The sequence below is a fragment of the Stegostoma tigrinum genome, chromosome 11 (genome assembly GCF_030684315.1).
Source record: "Stegostoma tigrinum isolate sSteTig4 chromosome 11, sSteTig4.hap1, whole genome shotgun sequence".
NCBI classification, from domain to species: domain Eukaryota; kingdom Metazoa; phylum Chordata; class Chondrichthyes; order Orectolobiformes; family Stegostomatidae; genus Stegostoma; species Stegostoma tigrinum.
The window spans coordinates 3,682,473-3,702,506 of NC_081364.1; the positions used below are offsets into that span (position 1 = coordinate 3,682,473).

Consider the following 20,034-nt stretch of genomic DNA (forward strand, 5'->3'; position numbering starts at 1 on the left):
GGCAGTGTGGAGCGAACAAGGGAGTCACGGAGAGAGTGGTCTCTCCGGAAAGCAGACAGGGGTGGGGATGGAAAAATGTCTTGGGTGGTGGGGTCGGATTGTAAATGGCGGAAGTGTCGGAGGATAATGCGTTGTATCCGGAGGTTGGTAGGGTGGTGTGTGAGAACGAGGGGGATCCTCTTGGGGCGGTTGTGGCGGGGGCGGGGTGTGAGGGATGTGTCGCGGGAAATGCGGGAGACGCGGTCAAGGGCGTTCTCAATCACCGTGGGGGGGAAGTTGCGGTCCTTAAAGAACTTGGACATCTGGGATGTGCGGGAGTGGAATGTCTTATCGTGGGAGCAGATGCGGCGGAGGCGGAGGAATTGGGAATAGGGGATGGAATTTTTGCAGGAGGGTGGGTGGGAGGAGGTGTATTCTAGGTAGCTGTGGGAGTCGGTGGGCTTGAAATGGACATCAGTTACAAGCTGGTTGCCTGAGATGGAGACTGAGAGGTCCAGGAAGGTGAGGGATGTAGAAGGACCGCAACTTCCCCCCCACGGTGATTGAGAACGCCCTTGACCGCGTCTCCCGCATTTCCCGCGACACATCCCTCACACCCCGCCCCCGCCACAACCGCCCCAAGAGGATCCCCCTCGTTCTCACACACCACCCTACCAACCTCCGGATACAACGCATTATCCTCCAACACTTCCGCCATTTACAATCCGACCCCACCACCCAAGACATTTTTCCATCCCCACCCCTGTCTGCTTTCCGGAGAGACCACTCTCTCCGTGACTCCCTTGTTCGCTCCACACTGCCCTCCAACCCCACCACACCCGGCACCTTCCCCTGCAACCGCAGGAAATGCTACACTTGTCCCCACACCTCCTCCCTCACCCCCATCCCAGGCCCCAAGATGACATTCCACATTAAGCAGAGGTTCACCTGCACATCTGCCAATGTGGTATACTGCATCCACTGTACCCGGTGCGGCTTTCTCTACATTGGGGAAACCAAGCGGAGGCTTGGGGACCGCTTTGCAGAACACCTCCGCTCAGTTCGCAACAAACAACTGCACCTCCCAGTCGCAAACCATTTCCACTCCCCCTCCCATTCTCTTGATGACATGTCCATCATGGGCCTCCTGCACTGCCACAATGATGCCACCCGAAGGTTGCAGGAACAGCAACTCATATTCCGCCTGGGAATCCTGCAGCCATATGGTATCAATGTGGACTTCACCAGTTTCAAAATCTCCCCTTCCCCCACTGCATCCCTAAACCAGCCCAGTTCATCCCCTCCCCCCACTGCACCACACAACCAGCCCAGCTCTTCCCCCCCACCCACTGCATCCCAAAACCAGTCCAACCTGTCTCTGCCTCCCTAACCGGTTCTTCCTCTCACCCATCCCTTCCTCCCACCCCAAGCCGCACCCCCAGCTACCTACTAACCTCATCCCACCTCCTTGACCTGTCCGTCTTCCCTGGACTGACCTATCCCCTCCCTACCTCCCCACCCACACCTTCTCCACCTATCTTCTTTACTCTCCATCTTCGGTCCGCCTCCCCCTCTCTCCCTATTTATTCCAGTTCCCTCCCCCCATCCCCCTCTCTGATGAAGGGTCTAGGCCCGAAACGTCAGCTTTTGTGCTCCTGAGATGCTGCTTGGCCTGCTGTGTTCATCCAGCCTCACATTTTATTATCTTGGAATCTCCAGCATCTGCAGTTCCCATTATCTCTGAACTGTGACTGCTGTTCACTGAAATTTGACCCTGACCTTAATCACTTACTGAAAATCTTCCACAGCTCTGAGTCTAAGACAGCAGCAAATGCACCCTGCCTCAGAACATCCTGTAATTTCATCTTCTGACCTTATCAAGCCGACAGACTGCACAGCGCAAATACACAGAGGAATTATTTTCCACACTTTCTAAATCTGTGCTCATTTAAACAACCTTCTTAACAGCCTGAAAGAATACCTCTGTTGTTCAAAGGTGTTAAAAATCTTCCAGAAAGCACTGGGATGCTAACGTGTGCATTAAAGCACGATGTAAAGAAGTTCACGGAAACATAATTGTTCAGCAGCTGGAGCAGGTGGAGTCTCAGTTTAACAGCCCGTCTGAAGGAGAATCAAACCTGACCCTCCGGCAGTGCGGCACTCCCTCAGCACTGACCCTCCGACAGTGCAGCGCTCCCTCAGCACTGACCCTCCGACAGTGCGGCACTCGCTCAGCACTGACCCTCCGACAGTGCGACGCTCCCTCAGTACTGACCCTCCGACAGTGCGGCACTCCCTCAGTACTGACCCTCCGACAGTGCGACGCTCCCCCAGTACTGACCCTCCGACAGTGCGGCACTCCCTCAGCACTGACCCTCCGACAGTGCGACGCTCCCTCAGTACTGACCCTCCGACAGTGCGGCACTCCCTCAGTACTGACCCTCCGACAGTGCGACGCTCCCCCAGTACTGACCCTCCGACAGTGCGGCGCTCCCTCAGCACTGACCCTCCGACAGTGCAGCACTGCCTCAGCACTGACCCTCCGACAGTGTGGCACTCCCTCAGTACTGACCCTCCGACAGTGCAGCACTGCCTCAGCACTGACCCTCCGACAGTGTGGCACTCCCTCAGCACTGACCCTCCAACAGTGCGGCGCTCCCTCAGCACTGACCCTCCGACAGTGCGGTACTCCCTCAGCACTGACCCTCAAACAGTGCGACACTCCCTCAGCACTGACCCTCTGACAGTGCGGCACTCCCTCAGCACTGGCCGTCCGACAGTGTGTCACTCCCTCAGTACTGACTCTGCGACAGTGCGGCACTCCCTCAGCACTGACCCTCCGACAGTGCGGCACTCCCTCAGCACTGACCCTGCGACAGTGCGGCGCTCCCTCAGTACTGACCCTCCGACAGTGCGGCGCTCTCTCAGCACTGACCCTCCGACAGTGCGGCACTCCCTCAGCACTGACCCTCAAACAGTGCGACACTCCCTCAGCACTGACCCTCCGACAGTGCGGCACTCCCTCAGCACTGACCCTCCGACAGTGCGACACTCCCTCAGCACTGACCCTCAAACAGTGCGGCACTCCCTCAGTACTGACCCTCCGACAGTGCGGCACTCCCTCAGCACTGACCCTCCGACAGTGCGACACTCCCTCAGCACTGACCCTCAAACAGTGCGACACTCCCTCAGCACTGACCCTCAAACAGTGCGACACTCCCTCAGCACTGATCCTCCGACTGTGCGGCGCTCCCTCAGCACTGACCCTCCGACAGTGCGGCGCTCCCTCAGCACTGACCCTCTGGCAGTGCCCACTCCCTCAGCACTGACCCTCCGACAGTGCGGCCCTCCCTCAGTACAGACCCTCCGACAGTGCGGCACTCCCTCAGCACTGACTCTCCGACAGTGCGGCACTCCCTCAGCACTGACCCTCCGACAGTGCGGCACTCCCTCAGTACAGACCCTCCGACAGTGCGGCACTCCCTCAGCACTGACCCTCCGACAGTGCCCACTCCCTCAGCACTGACCCTCCGACAGTGCCCACTCCCTCAGCACTGACCCTCCGACAGTGCCCACTCCCTCAGCACTGACCCTCCGACAGTGCCCACTCCCTCAGCACTGACCCTCCGACAGTGCGGCGCTCCCTGAGAAATGAATTGGTTTTGTGCTCAGGCTGTTGTGTGCTCCTTGATTCGAGGTGCCTCCTGGTGTCAATCTATATTTATTGTGCTGAAGTGTTCAGTGTGAATAGTTTGCCCAGTGGGCATCGGCTGTGACCAGGCTATGATTGCTGAAATTGCCAAGCGCGTGGATTCTGTTGTACCTGTTTCCCAGCTGCATCTCCAGGAGACAGAGGGGGAGCCAAATGAACTGTCGCCCAAGGAAGTTTTAAAAACCGCATTCATCAGCGCGACCTTCATCTTGAATGTCTTTGAAGTTTGTTTTGGGGTTTCCAGAGCTCGGGAAATGCAAACACACTGTAACCTGAAGCTTGGAACTGAGTTACTGAAATAGAAATAACCCTCGCACTCTCATACTGGGACTGTACTGCCAGATAAAGCAAACCCTGAGCAGGCTGGTTCAAATCCCACAGCTCGTCAAAAGGTATTTCAAATTTCCTTTTAAAACTTGCGTTTTTGAGCTCATTGTTAAGCCTTCAGCAGTGTTTGTGTCGTTGACACCCCCAAAGGCTGACCCACAGCTCGGGTTACTCCATTCAAGGAGCTGTGTGTGTGCTTGACAGCTGCACTAAGTTGCACTTCCATGGCGCCTCCCACCACCTCAGGACATCAGCATCTCTTCACTGCCAACTCATCTCTCCAGTTTCCTGGTTCAAGTCTCCAGGCCGTGGCCGTGCTCCCTCACCTCTGACGCCTGTGCGGATCTACGGAGTGGGCATTGAACCCAGGAAAATCACTCAAGGCCGGAGACATGGTTGAGATGTGGGTGGCACCGCAGTTTCAGAGAAGTGCAAAGCTCATGAATTTGCACCGACTGCCGCTGGGTCAATGAAAGGCTGGAGGAGGAAGGGGGGTCCCCTGGGCCAGGGGTTCACAAGATTATAACCAATAGGAGCAAGAGTGGATCATTCTGCCCCTTGAGGCACCTCTGCTGTCCATATACAATCTGATTGTGGCCTTAACTCTGTAACTCCCCCCTTACCCTTGACTGCCAGGTTGATCAAAAATGAGAACAACAGGATTCTCAGTCACTGGGGTGTGTCAATTGCCGTTCATTTTAAGCTGACAGCGTTCCACAATTCAGGCATCGAGTCGCATTGGGGAGCTGGGTCTTTCATGTTAGCATCAGCAGTACAGGATTCGAACCTGCTCTATCAATCAGTCAGTCAGCTGTGAATATATTCAATGACCCAGCCTCCTACTGCTCTCTGAGCGAGAGAAGTGCAGAATGGTGACTCCCTTCAGACTAACTCCTGGTCATCTCCTTCTTGGTCAGAAGGTTCCCTCATTTGTGTCTCTCCACCTCAAGGGGAAACAGGGAGGGGGGAGAAAGAGGAGGGGGTGGTAGCGTTGCTAATCAGACAGTGCATCATAGCAAGAGAAATGAAGGTTGCCGAGGAAGGTTTGTCGACTGAGTCAGTATGGGTGGAAGTTAGGAACAGCAAGGGAGCAATCACCTCTCTGGGGGTTCTCTACAGATCCCCAAATAGCAGTAGGGAGATCGAAGAACTCATAGGCCGGCAGATTGTTGAAAAGTGCAAACGTAGCAGGGCTGTTGTTATGGGTGACTTCAACTTTCCCAATATTGATTGGAACCTCCTTAGTGCAGATGGTTTGGATGGAGCCGTTTTTGTCAGGTGTGTTCAGGAGGGTTTCCTGACTCAGTATGTGGACAGGCCGACGAGGGGGGAGGCCATTTTGGATTTGGTGCTCGGCAATGAGCCAGGACAGGTGTCAGATCTCGTGGTGGGAGAACACTTTGGCGACAGCGAACACAACAGCCTCACATTTACCATAGCCATGGAAAGGGAAAGGAGCAGTTATCAGGTGAAGATTTTTAAGTGGGAAAAAGGAAACTATGACGCTATCAGGCAGGAGTTGGGAAGTACAGATTGGGAGCAATTGTTCCACAGAACGCGAGAAAGGAGGTTGCTAAGCCACTGGCGAAGATTTTTGCTTCCTCACTCTCCACGGGAGTCGTGCCAGGAGCTTGGAGGGAGGCAAATGTTGTTCCTCTTTTCAAGAAAGGCAATAGGGAAATCCCTGGAAATTACAGCCCAGTCAGTCTTACGTCTGTGGTCAGCAAGGTTTTGGAAAGAATTCTGAGGGATAGGATTTATGACTATTTGGAAAAGCATGGCGTGATGAAAGGGAGTCAGCATAGCTTTGTGAGGGGCAGGTCATGCCTTACAAATCTTATTGAGTTCTTTGAGGAAGTCACGAGACTGGTTGACGAGGGTCGGCCAGTGGCTGTAGTGGACATGGACTTCAGCAAGGCATTTGATAAGGTTCCCCACGGCAGGCTCATTCATAAAGTCAGGAGGTATGGGATACAGGGTGATTTGGCTGTCTGGATTCAGAATTGGTTGGCTGACAGGAGGCAGAAAGTGGTTGTAGATGGCAAATATTCTGCCTGGAGGTCAGTGCTGAGTGGTGTCCCGCAGGGCTCTGTTCTTGGGCCTCTGCTCTTTGGAGTTTTTATAAATGACTTGGATGAGGAGGTTGAGGGGTGGGTTAGTATGTTTGCTGATGACACAAAGGTTGGAGTTGCTGTTGACAGTATCAAGGGCTATTGCAGACTTCAGCGAGACATTGACAGAATGCAGAACTGGGCTAAGAAATGGCAGATGGAGTTCAACCTGGATAAATGCGAAGAGATGCATTTTGGAAGGTCGAACGTAAATGCTGAATATAGGATTAAAGGCAGGATTCTCGGCAGTGTGGAGGAACAGCGGGATCTTGGTGTTCAAGTGCATAGCTCCCTCAAAGTTGCCACCCAAGTGGATAAGGTTGTTAAGAAAGCATATGGTGTTTTGGCTTTCATTAACAGGAGGATCGAGTTTAAGAGCCGCGAGGTTATGCTGCAGCTCTACAAAACCCTGGTGAGACCACAGTTGGAATATTGTGTCCAGTTCTGGTCACCCTATTATAGGAAAGATGTGGAGGCTTTGGAGAGGGTGCAAAGGAGGTTTACCAGGATGCTGCCTGGACTGGAGGGCTTGTCTTACGAGGAGAGGTTGACTGAGCTCGGACTTTTCTCTCTGGAGGGAAGGAGGAAGAGAGGTGACCTGATTGAGGTGTACAAGGTAATGAGAGGCATGGATAGAGTCGACAGCCAGAGACTTTTCCCCAGGGCAGGGTTGACTGCCACGAGGGGTCATAGTTTTAAGGTGTTAGGAGGAAGGTATAGAGGAGACATCAGAGGGAGGTTCTTCACCCAGAGAGTTGTGAGCGCATGGAATAGTTTACCAGTGGTTGTCGTGGAAGCAGAGTCATTAGTGACATTTAAGCGACTGCTGGACATGCACATGGACAGCAGTGAATTGAGGGGAATGTAGGTTAGGTTATTTTATTTTTGGACTAGGATTATTCCATGGCACAACATCGTAGGCCGAAGGGCCTGTACTGTGCTGTACCTTTCTGTGTTCTATGTTCTATCCTATCAGCATCCCACCCATCAAATCTTCTCAAGACTTCTAGAGATCATCTGTCTTCACAAAAGAGGATACAATCCTAGGGAATTTAGCATCAAGCGTGAGGAGGGAACTGAGGCAAATCAGTATTAGTGCGGGGAAATTAACGGAGTTAAAGACTAACTAGTCCCCCGGGTCTGATAATCTATAGCCCAGAGTACTTACCAAAGTGGCCCTGGATGTGTTGGTGAACACTTTCCCCCATCTACATCAACATCCAACAGGTTGGAGAGGGTCGAGAGTATCAAGTTGCTAGGAGTGACAATAACCATCAATCTGTCCTGGGCCTCCCACGTAGGTGTGATAGCCCAAAAAGCTCAGGAAATATCATGTCCACAAGGCCCCTCACCAACTTCTACAGATGTACCACTGGAAACATACTGTCTGGGCGCATAACAGCCTGGTACAGCAACCGCCCTGCCAAGGGCCGTAAGAAACTACTGAAGGTGATGTGAACCGCCCAGATCATCACAGAACCTTCCACCCATGGATAGTAGGAACTGCAGATGCTGGAGGATCTGAGATAACAAGGTGTAGAGCTGGATGAACACAGCAGGCCAAGCAGCATCAGAGGAGCAGGAAAGCTAACGGTTCCTGCCCAGACCCTTCTTGAGAAATTTCCGAAACGTCAGCCTTCCTGCTCCTCTGATGCTGCTTGGCCTGCTGTGTTCATCCAGCTCTACACCTCGTTATCTCAGATGCACCAGCAACGGCAGCTTCTACTATCTCTCTTCCATCCATGGACTCCATTCACACGGCTCGCTGCCGCAGAAAGACGCCCAAATTCATCAAAAATCCTCCCATCCCTTTATATTATGTTTTAGCTTTTATTAATAGAGGGATCGAGTTCCGGAACCAAGAGGTTATGGTGAAGCTGTACAAAACTCTGGTGCGGCCGCACTTGGAGTATTGTGTACAGTTCTGGTCACCGCATTATAAGAAGGATGTGGAAGCTTTGGAAAGGGTGCAGAGGAGATTTACTAGGATGTTGCCTGGTATGGAGGGAAGGTCTTACGAGGAAAGGCTGAGGGACTTGAGGCTGTTTTCATTAGAGAGAAGAAGGTTGAGAGGTGACTTAATTGAAACATATAAAATAATCAGAGGGTTAGATAGGGTGGATAGGAAGAGCCTTTTTCCTAGGATGGTGACGGCGAGCACGAGGGGGCATAGCTTTAAATTGAGGGGTGAAAGATATAGGACAGATGTCAGAGGTAGTTTCTTTACTCACAAAGTAGTAAGGGAATGGAACGCTTTGCCTGCAACGGTAGTGGATTCGCCAACTTTAGGTACATTTAAGTCGTCATTGGATAAGCATATGGACGTACATGGAATAGTGTAGGTTAGATGGGCTTGACATCGGTATGACACGTCGGCACAACATTGAGGGCCGAAGGGCCTGTACTGTGCTGTAATGTTCTATGTTCTATATTCTCTTGCAATCTCTTCCATCAGGCACAAGTTACTGAAGCTTGAACACACGCACCAGTAGGTTCAGGAACAGCATCTTCCCCGCTTTTATTAGACTGAGGAATTGATCTCTCTAACTTCAAAGCCAATGTTGATGCTTTCTCATGCACCTTCTGTGCAGTTGTAACCTTGTATACCTCACTCTGTCTGAGTGCCCCATGATCTCTATGTTCTTGTTTGCCATGATCTGCCTGCGCTGCTCACAAAACAGAACTGTTCACTGTACTCAGGTAAATGTGACTATAAAAAATCAAATCAAATCCCAGTTTCAACAGACTGTGGGGCAAAGCCTGCAAATTGTAAGATGGTAAATATTAATTTTAAAAGGGAGGGAGTGATAAAAAAGAGACATACAGACCAGTTAGTCTAACATCAGTACTGGGAAAAATACCAGAGTTAATATCGACAGTACATTTGAAAATAATTGCCAAGATTAGATGACGACAGCATGGAGTTTATGGAAGGTAACTCATGCTTAAGTAAGCCCCTGGATATTGTTTGAGGGTGAAACTAGTGGAATAAATCAGGGAGAACCAGTTGATGTGATGTATTTGGGTTTCAAGGATGCTTTTGATAAATTAAAGCACGTGAGATTGGGGTAATGTATTGGCATGGAGGAAGAATCGTCCAACAGGCAGGAAACATAGGCTGGGAATAAATAGAGACAACAAGGTGTAGAGCTGGATGAACACAGCAGGCCAAGCAGCACCAGAGGAGCAGCAAAGCTGACGTTTCGGGCTTCCAGCCTTCTTTCAAAGTTTTTGAAGAAGGGTCTAGGCTGGAAACGTCAGCTTTCCTGCTCCTCTGATGCTGCTTGGCCTGCTGTGTTCATCCAGCTCTACACCTCGTTATCTCAGATTCTCCAGCATCTGCAGTTCCTACTATCTCTGGGAATAAATAGGTGTTTTTCTAAATGGCAGACACTCACTAGTGGGCTATCATAGGGACCACTGCTCAGCTATTCATGATAAATATAGACGACCTGAATGAGGGAGCTAAATTTCCAAGTTCACTGATGACATAAAAACGGGGCAGGATTGTGAGGAGAATGCAAGGAATCTTCAAGGCGATCTACACGAGTTGAGTGAGTTGTCAAACACGTGGAAGCTGCCACACAACGCAGGTAAATATAATCAAAGTCTGAAGTCACTTGACACCAGGTTTATAGCCTGACAGGTTTATTTGAAATCGCAAGCTTTCGGAGCGCTGAGCTTCACCCGATAAAGGGGCAACGCTCCGAAATCTTGTGATTTCAAACCTGTCAGGCCATAACCTGGTGTCATGTGACTTCTGACTTTGTCCACCCCAGTTCAACACTGGGACCTCCACACCATCGCTAAATGTGAGGATATACACTTCAGAGTGAAAAACAGCCAGGTAGGATTTCATTTAAATGGCAATAGATTGGAAAGTCAGGATGTACACAGGGATTTGGCTGCTCTTCTACACCATACAGTAAACAAGCAGATGCAGCAAGCAATTAGGAATGTGAGTAGCATACTGCCTTCATTGCAAAAGGATTGGGTTAGAAGTAGCGGTGCCTTACAGCAGTTATACAGGGCCTTGTGAGGCTACAGCTGCAGTATTGGACCCTCTGCCCAACATCTGCTATGAAGGGAACACCGTGGAAGATCACTGAGCTGGTACCAGGGATGGCGGGACTGTCCTTTGAGGAGAGGTCGGTTTGACGGAGCCTGTACTCACTAGAGTTTAGAAGGATGAGGGGGATCTGATAGAAGTGTGTACAACTCCAACAAGGCTGGAAAGACTAGATGCAGGGAGAAGGTTTCCCCTGGATGGGGGTGCCTAGGACCCAGGGACACAGGATAGGCCATTGAGGACTGAGATGAGGAAACATTTCTTCGCTCAGAGAGTGGTCAACTCTGTGGAATTCTCTACCACAGGAGGCTGAGTATATTCAAGAGAGAGATACAGTTTTAGATATTAAAGGTTACAAGGGATATCGAGAGAAAGTGGGAAGATGGCATTGGGATAGAGTATCAGGCATGATTGTGTTGAGAGCAGAGCAGGCCTGAAGGGTGTAACGGCCCAGCCCTGCTCCCAGTTTCTATGTTTCACCACTCAGTTCTCTAAACTCTCCTGGATACAGGAGTGACCCATCTGACCTCTCCTCACAAATACACCTTTCTCATTGTATTGAGAAGTCATGGAACAGGTAGAGAGTGAAGAGAAACCTGGGAGATGAGTCTCATTTTTAAACGAGACAGCGAGAGAGGGTAGGACAGGAGGGGGGAGTTTAGAGTGAGTCAGGAAGGAGCAGAGAGGAGCTCTGAACAGACCAGCATCAAGTGCAGTGAGCTGCAGAAGTACTGGCAATAGAGAGAATCAAGTTAGTTAGAGATGCAAGACGTAAGAGAATCAGAGAGAGAAAAGACAAAAATACTTCTTTACACAGGAAGATTAATTCATTCAGGGATTGGATAGATCAGCGTTTATTGCCCGCATGAGAAGGTGGGGGGCGAGCTGCCTTCTTGAAACACTGCAGTCCTGCTGCTGTGGGTTGACCCACAATGTCCTCAGGGAGGAAATTCCAGGATTTTGACCCAGCGACAGTGAAGGAACGGTGATATATTTCCAAGCCAGGATGGTGAATGCTTGGAGGGGAACTTGCAGGGGCTGGTGTTCCCATGTATCTGCTGCCCCTTGTCCTTCTAGATGGAAGTGGTTATGGGTTTGGAAGGTGCTGCCTGAGGATCTTTGGTGAATTTCTGCAGTGCATCTTGTAGATAGTACACACTGCTGCTACTGAGTGTCGGTGGGGGAGGGAGTGGGATGTTTGTGGATGTGGTCCCAACAAGCGGCTGCTTTGTCCTGGATGGTGTTGAGCTTCTTGAGTGTTGTTGGGGCTGTCCCCATCCAGGTAAGTGGGGAGTGTTCCATCACACTCCTGACTCGTGCCTTGTAGATGGTGTTTGGATACTCACTGCAGTATTCCTAGCCTCTGACCTGCTCTAGTCGCCACTGTGTTCATGTGGCAAGTTGAGTTCAGTTTCTGGTCAATGGTAACCTCAGAATGTTGATGGTGGGGATTCAGGTAACACCTCTGATTGTCGAAGGGCATTGGTTAGATTGTCTCTTGTTGGTTGTGATCATTGCTTAGCATTTGTGTGACGTGAATGCTGCTTGCTACTTATCAGCTCAGGCCTGGATATTGCCCGGGTCTTGCTGTGTTTGAACATGGAGTCATAGAGTCATCCAGCTCAGAAATTGACCCTTTGGTCCAACCCAACCTTGCAGACCAAGTTTCCCAAACCAAGCTAGTCCCATTTGCCTGTGTTTGACTCAGTATCTGAGGAGTCACGAATGGTAATAGAACAGAATGCAGAATATAGCATTACAGCTCCAGAGGCAGTGCAGAGAAAGATGAACTGAAGACGGTTGGGCCTACGACACTACCCTGAGGAACTCCTGCTGAAATGTCCTGCAGCTGAAATGATTGACCTCCAAAAACCACAACCACATTGCTATGTGCCAGGTATGAATCCAACCATCGAAGAGTGTGCCCCCTGATACCCAGTGATTCCAGTTTTGCTCCAGTTCCTTGATATTTCCCACTCCATACTTATTCTTTGATGTCTTAAGGTACATCAGTCCAGATAGGATGGGCTGAATGGCCTCCATTTGTGTCATCCTATGATTCAGTAACTTTAATCTTGCATGCTGCTCTGTGCTTAGTGTTTCATTTCAATTTCAGAGATAAATCCATAAAACCATAAGACATAGGAGTAGGAAATAGGCCATTCAGCCCATCGAGTCTGCTCTGTTATTCTATCATGGCTGATAATTTCTCAACCCCATTCTCCCACTTTCTCCCTGTAATTTCAAAGTTGAAAATGAAACTGGGCAGCTTAGGAATTTCATAAATCATGTTCATGGTTTCAAGGCTGGATGCATATGTTCCAGTGCAGAGAGTTTACAGAGGTGCATTGCAGCAGGATTGCTGTAAGTTTGTAACGGTGTACTACAGCAGTTTGCAGTGAGTTTGCAGAGGTGCACTGCTGCAGGGTTGGAGATTGCAAAAGTGCATTGTTGCAGGGCTGGAGTTTGCAGAGGAGCATTGCTGTGAGTTTGCAGAAATGCATTGCTGCAGGGTTGGAGCTGCATGGTTCAAATTTGCAGAGGTGCTTTGCTGCAGGGTTGGAGATTGCAGGGGTGCATTACTGCAGGGTTGGAGGTTGCAGAGGAGCATTGTTGCAGGGTTGGAAGTTGCAGAGGAGCATTGTTGCAGGGTTGGAATTTGCAAATTTACATTGCTGTAGGGTTGGAGATTGCAGAGGTGCATTACTGCAGGGTTGGAGGTTGCAGAGTTGCATTGCTGCAGGGTTGGAATTTGCAGAGGTGCATTGCTGCCGGGTTGGAGGATGCAGAAGTGCATTGCTGCAGTGTTGGAGGTTGCAGAGTTGCATTGCTGCATGGTTGGAGGTTGCAGAGGAGCATTGCTGCAGGGCTGGAGGTAGCAGAGGCGCATTGCTGCAGGGTGAGAGGTTGCAGAGGCACAATGCTGCAGGGTTGGAGGTTGTACAGGCACATTTCTGCAGGGTCGGTAGGTTGAGGGGCGCATTGCTGCAGGATTAGAGGTTGCAGGGGCGCATTGCTGTAGAGTCAGAGGTTGCAGAGGCACATTGCTGCAGTGTTGGAGGTTGCAGAGGCACATTGCTGCAGGGCTGGAGGTAGCAGAGGCGCATTGCTGCAGTGTTGGAGGTTGCAGAGGCACATTGCTGCAGGGTTGGAGGTTGCAGAGGTGCTTTGCTGCAGGGTTGGAGGTTGCAGAGTTGCATTGCTGCAGGGCTGGAGGTTACAGAGGCGCATTGCTGCAGGGTTAGAGGTTGCAGAGGCGCATTGCTGCAGGGCTGGAGGTTGCGGAGGTGCATTGCTGCAGGGTTGGAGGTTGCTGAGGCACATTGCTGCAGGGCTGGAGGTAGAGAGGCGCATTGCTGCAGGGTGGGAGGTTGCAGAGGCACATTGCTGCAGGGTTGGACGTTGTACAGGCACATTGCTGCAGGGTTGGAGGTTGAGGGGTGCATTGCTGCGGGATTAGAGGTTGCAGGGGCGCATTGCTGCAGGGTCGGAGGTTGCAGAGGCACATTGCTGCAGGGTTGGAGGTTGCAGAGTTGCATTGCTGCAGGGTTGGAGGTTGCAGAGGCACATTGCTGCAGGGCTGGAGGTTGCGGAGGTGCATTGCTGCAGGGTTGGAGGTTGCTGAGGCACATTGCTGCAGTGTTGGAGGTTGCAGAGGCACATTGCTGCAGGGTTGGAGGTTGCAGTGGTGCTTTGCTGCAGGGTTGGAGGTTACAGAGGCGCATTGCTGCAGGGTTAGAGGTTGCAGAGGCGCATTGCTGCAGGGTTGGAGGTTGCAGAGTTGCATTGCTGCAGGGCTGGAGGTTACAGAGGCGCATTGCTGCAGGGCTGGAGGTTGCAGAGGCGCATTGCTGCAGGGTTGGAGGTTGCAGAGTTGCATTGCTGCAGGGTTGGAGGTTGCAGAGGTGCATTGCTGCAGGGTTGCTCAGATTGAAGAGCAGGAGGCGGAAGGGGCGGATGATGTCCCGGAACTTGCTCCCGGAGAAAGTTTTCCCGAAGTTTAGAAAGTTTTGTCTGCGAGCTCTAGCGGTGAATACACTACCCAAGTCGTATTTTAGTTATTGTGCCCCGCCTCCGGTCCGCTCCTGAATTTGGTCGGAACCCCACACTGCGAGCTGGTCGACTGCGGAAGGCATCGCAGAATGCTGCTGGACACCGAGGCCTAGGATTGGGATCCCGGGAGAACTCCCCCCCCCTCCAAAAAGTACAAAACCCAGGGGCCTGAGGGCAAATAACATCGTAGTATCTCCCTCCCGTCTCCCTACCCCGGGTTAGTGCAGGGTTGCGAACCCCCTCCCCACCCCCAGGGGTTCCAGCTCATCCCGGATCCACACAAGAGCCGAGCAGAATGGGATTAGACAGAAAATGCAAGGAATGCTCCTGAGAGCACCCACCCTGGCGGTGAGTTCAACTCCTCTAAGGACTTGCATTTTGCTAGCGCCCTCTGGGAGGGCTGGGGACGTCCCGGAGCACTTCTGCATGCAGTTTTCTAAAGGGTGGCATGTTCCAACGCAGGGAGCAGGGCAGAGAGTTGGCTGTGAGCAAGGTGGTGCAAACTGCATACAAATGGGGATCCAGCAGACCCGAGTATGGGTTATGGATCAAAAATCCAAACGGACACAGGACTCTACAGAAGCCTTTCCTGAAGAAGGGTCTAGGCCCGAAACGTCAGCTTTCCTGCTCCTCTGATGCTGCCTGGCCTGCTGTGTTCATCCAGCTCCACACCATCCTATCTACAGCAGCCTTTCTGCTTTTAATATAATGCCCTTGGACTCTAAATGCAGGGTCCTGAGGCCAATTATTGCCCCCCCCCAACCATTATTTCTTCAGTAAATATAGGTAACAACAACTAGACCAGTACCTATCACCCATTCCTAATTGCCCCTGACATGTTGCCCTGTTCTCCCAGAGGGCAGTTAAGAGGCTTCCGCCTCACTGTGGGACTGGAGTCATGTGTAGACCCAGACCAGGTGAGGATGGCAGCTTCCTTCCCTAAAGGACATTGGTGGAACAGATGGGTTTTTCCCCTCAATTGACGGCAGTTTTGTGGTCCCCATTACCGAGACCAGTTTTCGACTCCGGCTGTGCAAACTGTATTTAGGTTCTCGGAGCTGCCGTTGTGGGGTTTGAGCCCTGTACTCCGAGCGTTGGCTTGGGATATTGGTGCAGTGAGAGTTTCGCCTCAACATCGTCTTCAGAAGAGGCACACGCTGAGTGGTTCGGGTGTGGAACGCACTGCCTCGAGATGTGGTGGGGGCAGATTCAGTTAAGGCTTTCCAAAGGGGAATTGGGTGGTTATAATACCAAAAGAAATAGGAACAGGAGTAGGCCATTCTGCCCATCAAGCCAACTCCACCATTCAGTAGGATCATGGCTGATCCAACATTCCTCACACCCACTTTCCTGCCCTTTCCCTGTGATCCTTGATTCCACATCTGGTGAAGAATTTTATCTCTCTCTCAGCCTTAAACATACACGAGGACTCTGCCCTCACACCTCTCTGTGGCAAGGACTTGCAAAGACTCATAGGCCTCTCTGGCTCAGTGGTGAGCACTGCAGCCTCACAGCACCAGGGACCCAGGTTCGATTCCAGCCTCGGGTAACTGTCTGTGCGGAGTTTTCACATTCTCCCTGTGTCTGCGTGGGTTTCCCTCCGGGTGCTCCGGTTCCGTCCCACAATCCAAAGATGTGCAGGTTAGGGTGGATTGGCCATGGGGAAATGCATGGTTACAGGGATAGGATTGAGGCCTGGGCCTTGGGATGCTGAGGGTTAGTGTTGACTCGATGGGCTGAATGGCCTGCTTTCACACTGTAGGGATTCTATGACTTGTGTAATTAAGAAGAAATTCCACCTCATCTCAGTCTTAAATTGGTGCCCTCTGGTCTTAGACTCTCCAATGTTGGGGGAAACATCTTCTCAGCATTTGCCCTGTGAAATCCCTTAAGCGTCCTATATGTTAGAATGAAATCAGGTCTCATTCCTCTAATGCTCCAGTGAGTCGAGTGCCAACGTGTTTCACCTTTGGCCATAAGACCATCCCTCCATACCGGGGACTATCCTAGTGAATCTATTTCGATGGAAATAATGTGTAACGGTATGGGGAGGAAGTTTGAGATTGCTGCTAGTTAATGATGTGAGTTTGAAAAGTTGGTATGATGGGCTGAATGGCCTGATCCTGTACCATTACCATGCTGTGATCTCTTCTGCACAAACCGTCCCTCTTTCCGCAACACCCACCTCCACCCACGTTATCTGGATGTGATCACATTTCTGGGATCTTGCTGTCCATAAATTGGTTACCATGCTTCGCGTGGGATGATTCAGCTCAGAAAATTTAAAAACAATACTTGTGAAGTACTGCTGAGGATGGAACAGGTGCTGGATAAATGCAGGTCTTTATTATTTCCTCTTGCCAATTTTCTCAATGGACATTCTGTCCCAAACCTGCACCCCCTCCCCACCAATCAATATATCTGTCAGTTCCTTCAACCTACATTTGTGATTTTAGTTAGCTCCTGTAGGGATGAATATTATTCCCCTTGCTCAGTGCCCCCTCCCCCCAAGCTGTCTGGGTTCGGAGCTGTAGCTGAGGGATTGACTGCATTAGGGGAAGAGAGAAAGTCTGGGCGATGGTGGGGAAGGAGAGTGTGTCTGAACATAACACTCCTGCCATCTGCTCGTTCTTAAACAGCACACCATGTGGCCATTTGGCCCCATGTGCCTGTGCTAGCTGGCTGCTGGAATCAGCCGAATTAGCCCTACTCTCTGTAATTCGGAGCAGGCTGATTGCACAAACAGAGACGGCCCCGCGTGCATTTCGGACAGTCGGTGGATTTCAATCTTGTGTTTTAATCATTTAATTCTGTTTTTCTTTTCCGTCTCATTCCCTGCTCAAGGTCAAAGATGGATGAAGGGAAGGTACTCAGAAGGAGATTTGAACAAGGGTTGAGGGATGGAGGACGACCCCAGCAGACACTGCGAGGAAGGGGTGAGGAGGATGAGAAGGCCACACGGGGGGCAGGGCCTCCAGCTGAGGATTGGCCAAGGGAGAAAGTGGCAGTGGTGAAACTGAAGGAGGAATCGAGTTTGAATATCTGTGCTCAGGTGTTACTGCCCTTCCTGCTCGCTGGGCAAGGCATGGTACTGGCTGGCATCGTGCTCAACATTGTCCAGGTCAGTGGCTCTTGGGCTAACTGTAGAATCCAAGCTGGAGAACCCAAGATGACAAAGTGTGGGGCTGGATGAACACAGCAGGCCAAGCAGCATCAGAGGAGCAGGAAAGCTGAGGTTTCGGGCCTAGACCCCTTCTAAAGAGGGGAAGAGTTGGTGGGAAGGCCGAGGGAGCAGGGACCATTTGAGTGATGTGGCGGGATTGGGGGAGTAGGACGTGGATGGGAGTGGGGCAAGAGGTAGGACTTTGAGGAGGGGGCATGGGCCAGAGGACGATGGAGAGAACACAGCAAAAATATTTCCAACCTCTCGCCATCAATATTGAGGACCTCAATACCTCAGTCCCTCCCGCCGATGTCCCGGGGGGGAGGGGAGATCAGAGGGAGGGGAGGGGATGGAGAGGACAGGGGAGGGGGAGGAGAGATCGGGGGGAGGGGAGGGGGTGGAGAGGACGGGGGGGTAGATCAGAGAGGGGAGGGGGTGGAGAGGACGGGGTAGGGGGAGGGAAGAGGAGGGGGTGGAGAGGACGGGGAAGGGGGAGGGGAGATCAGGGGGAGGGGAGGGGGTGGAGAGGACGGGGAAGGGGGAGGGGAGATCAGGGGGAGGGGAGGGGGTGGAGAGGATGGGGAGGGGTAGGGGAGATCGGGGGACGGGGTGGAGAGGACAGGGGGAGGGAAGGGGGTGGAGAGGACAGGGAGTGGGAGGGGAGATCGGGGGAGGGGAGGGGGTGGAGAGGACAGGGGAGGGGGAGGGGAGATCAGGGGGAGGGGAGGGGGTGGAGAGGACAGGGGAGGGGGAGGGGAGATCGGGGGAGGGGAGGGGTTGAGAGGACGGGGGGGTAGATCGGAGAGGGGAGGGGGTGGAGAGGACGGGGGAGGGGGAGGGGAGAGGAGGGGGAGGGGAGGGGTGGAGAGGACGGGGAGAGTGGAGGGGAGGGGAGAGGAGAGGACGGGGAAGGGGGAGGGGAGATTGGGGAGGGGAGGGGGTGGAGAGGATGGGGAGTGGGAGGGGGTGGAGAGGACGGGGGGAGGGGAGATTGGGGAGGGGAGGGGGTGGAGAGGATGGGGAGTGGGAGGGGGTGGAGAGGACGGGGGGAGGGGAGATTGGGGAGGGGAGGGGGTGGAGAGGATGGGGAGTGGGAGGGGAGATCGGGGGAGGGGGAGGGGAACAGGCTGAGAGCTGATAAAAATAACAGAGTGAGCCTGGGCTGGGCCCTGATGGAACCGTCTCCGTCATGAGGTGGCAGCATTTAGGGAAAAATCCCAGAGAGAGAGAGAGAGAGAGAGGGAGGGAGAGAGATAGAGATAGACAGAGTGCGGCTCAGTCAGACGGAGAGAGAGAGAGAGAGAGAGATAGACAGAGTGCGGCTCAGTCAGACGGAGAGAGAGAGAGATAGACAGAGTGTGGCTCAGTCAGACGGAGAGAGAGAGAGAGAGAGAGAGACGGGAGTGGGGTAGATCAGGATCCACAGTGACCGGTTGATCCCACCTGTCGGGGAGTCAGATTTATCCCCCCCCCCCCCCACCGCCCCGCGCCGGCCCTGGACGCTATGACTCGTCTTTCCTGAGGAATTCTCCCAGCGACGTTCCGGGATGGCTCGGACAGGCTGCAGCTCCCAGCTCCATCCGGACACTCGGACCATCCGGACGGGGCTGTACTGACCCCCCCACCCCCCTCCCCCTCCAACGCCCCCCTCCCTCCGGGAGCGGAGACACCTCTGTGTCTGTGCCCGCAAACCCTAGCCCTCTGCCCCACGCGCCCCTGCCACCCCCCCCAACTCACAGCCCCACCCCCCTTACCCCCGGGGGTGTGTACAGACACCCCCCCCCAACTCACAGCCCCACCCCCCTTACCCCCGGGGGTGTGTACAGACACCCCCCCCCCAACTCACAGCCCCACCCCCCTTACCCCCGGGGGTGTGTACAGACACCCCCCCCCCAACTCACAGCCCCACCCCCCTTACCCCCGGGGGTGTGTACAGACACCCCCCCCCCAACTCACAGCCCCACCCCCCTTACCCCCGGGGGTGTGTACAGGCACCCCCCGCCCCCCCCCCCCCCCCCAGCCGCTGAGGGGGCAGTATTTGAGAGGAAGTTGGCCGGTGGCTGAGCGATGGGCCGTGGGTGTTAGCGGTGGGTGGGGGTGGGGGGGTAGTGGGGGGGGGCGCCATGGCGGTGACCCGGATCGAGCTGGAGTTCTGGAGCTACGGGAACAAGCTCCGAAGGTTCAGGTGCCGCCTGGCACGGTACCCCCGGGACCTGTGGCCGGAGACCGGGTGGTCCATCGCTGGGGAGGTCCTGCTCCCTTACCTGGTGTCAGGCCTCGGCCTAGTCGCTGCAGGCCTCGTCATGGACCTGGTTCAGGTGAGCGCGCACCACCAGCCACCGGGGGGGGGGGGGGGGGGGGGAGCGCGTGGGGAGAGAGGGGGTCAGAGAGATCGGGGGGAGTGTAGGGGGAGAGGGGGTCAGAGAGATCGGGGGGAGTGTAGGGGGAGAGGGGCTATGAGGCATCGGGGGGAGTGTAGGGGGAGAGGGGGTCAGAGAGATCGGGGGGAGTGTAGGGGGAGAGGGGGTCAGAGAGATCGGGGGGAGTGTAGGGGGAGAGGGGGTCAGAGAGATCGGGGGGAGTGTAGGGGGAGAGGGGCTATGAGGCATCGGGGGGAGTG

The 20,034-nt window shown here is 53.2% G+C and overlaps 1 protein-coding gene across 3 annotated transcripts in view; it reads left to right on the forward strand.

Moving 5' to 3' along the window:
• Nucleotides 1-3,961: 3,961 nt before the first annotated feature.
• LOC125450329 (solute carrier family 41 member 3) overlaps nucleotides 3,962-20,034 on the forward strand; it is a 52,499-nt gene continuing 36,426 nt past the window's right edge. The window contains exons 1-2 of one of the 3 annotated variants that reach the window (XM_059649714.1): nucleotides 3,962-4,083; nucleotides 17,096-17,372. In XM_059649714.1, coding sequence (XP_059505697.1) covers nucleotides 17,103-17,372 — 270 coding nt within the window. In that variant the 5' untranslated portion in view covers nucleotides 3,962-4,083; nucleotides 17,096-17,102. Of the gene's footprint in view, nucleotides 4,084-14,198; nucleotides 14,600-17,095; nucleotides 17,373-19,523; nucleotides 19,733-20,034 lie in introns of those variants that run through there. The other 2 variants (XM_059649713.1, XM_059649715.1) reach the window with 2 other exon arrangements.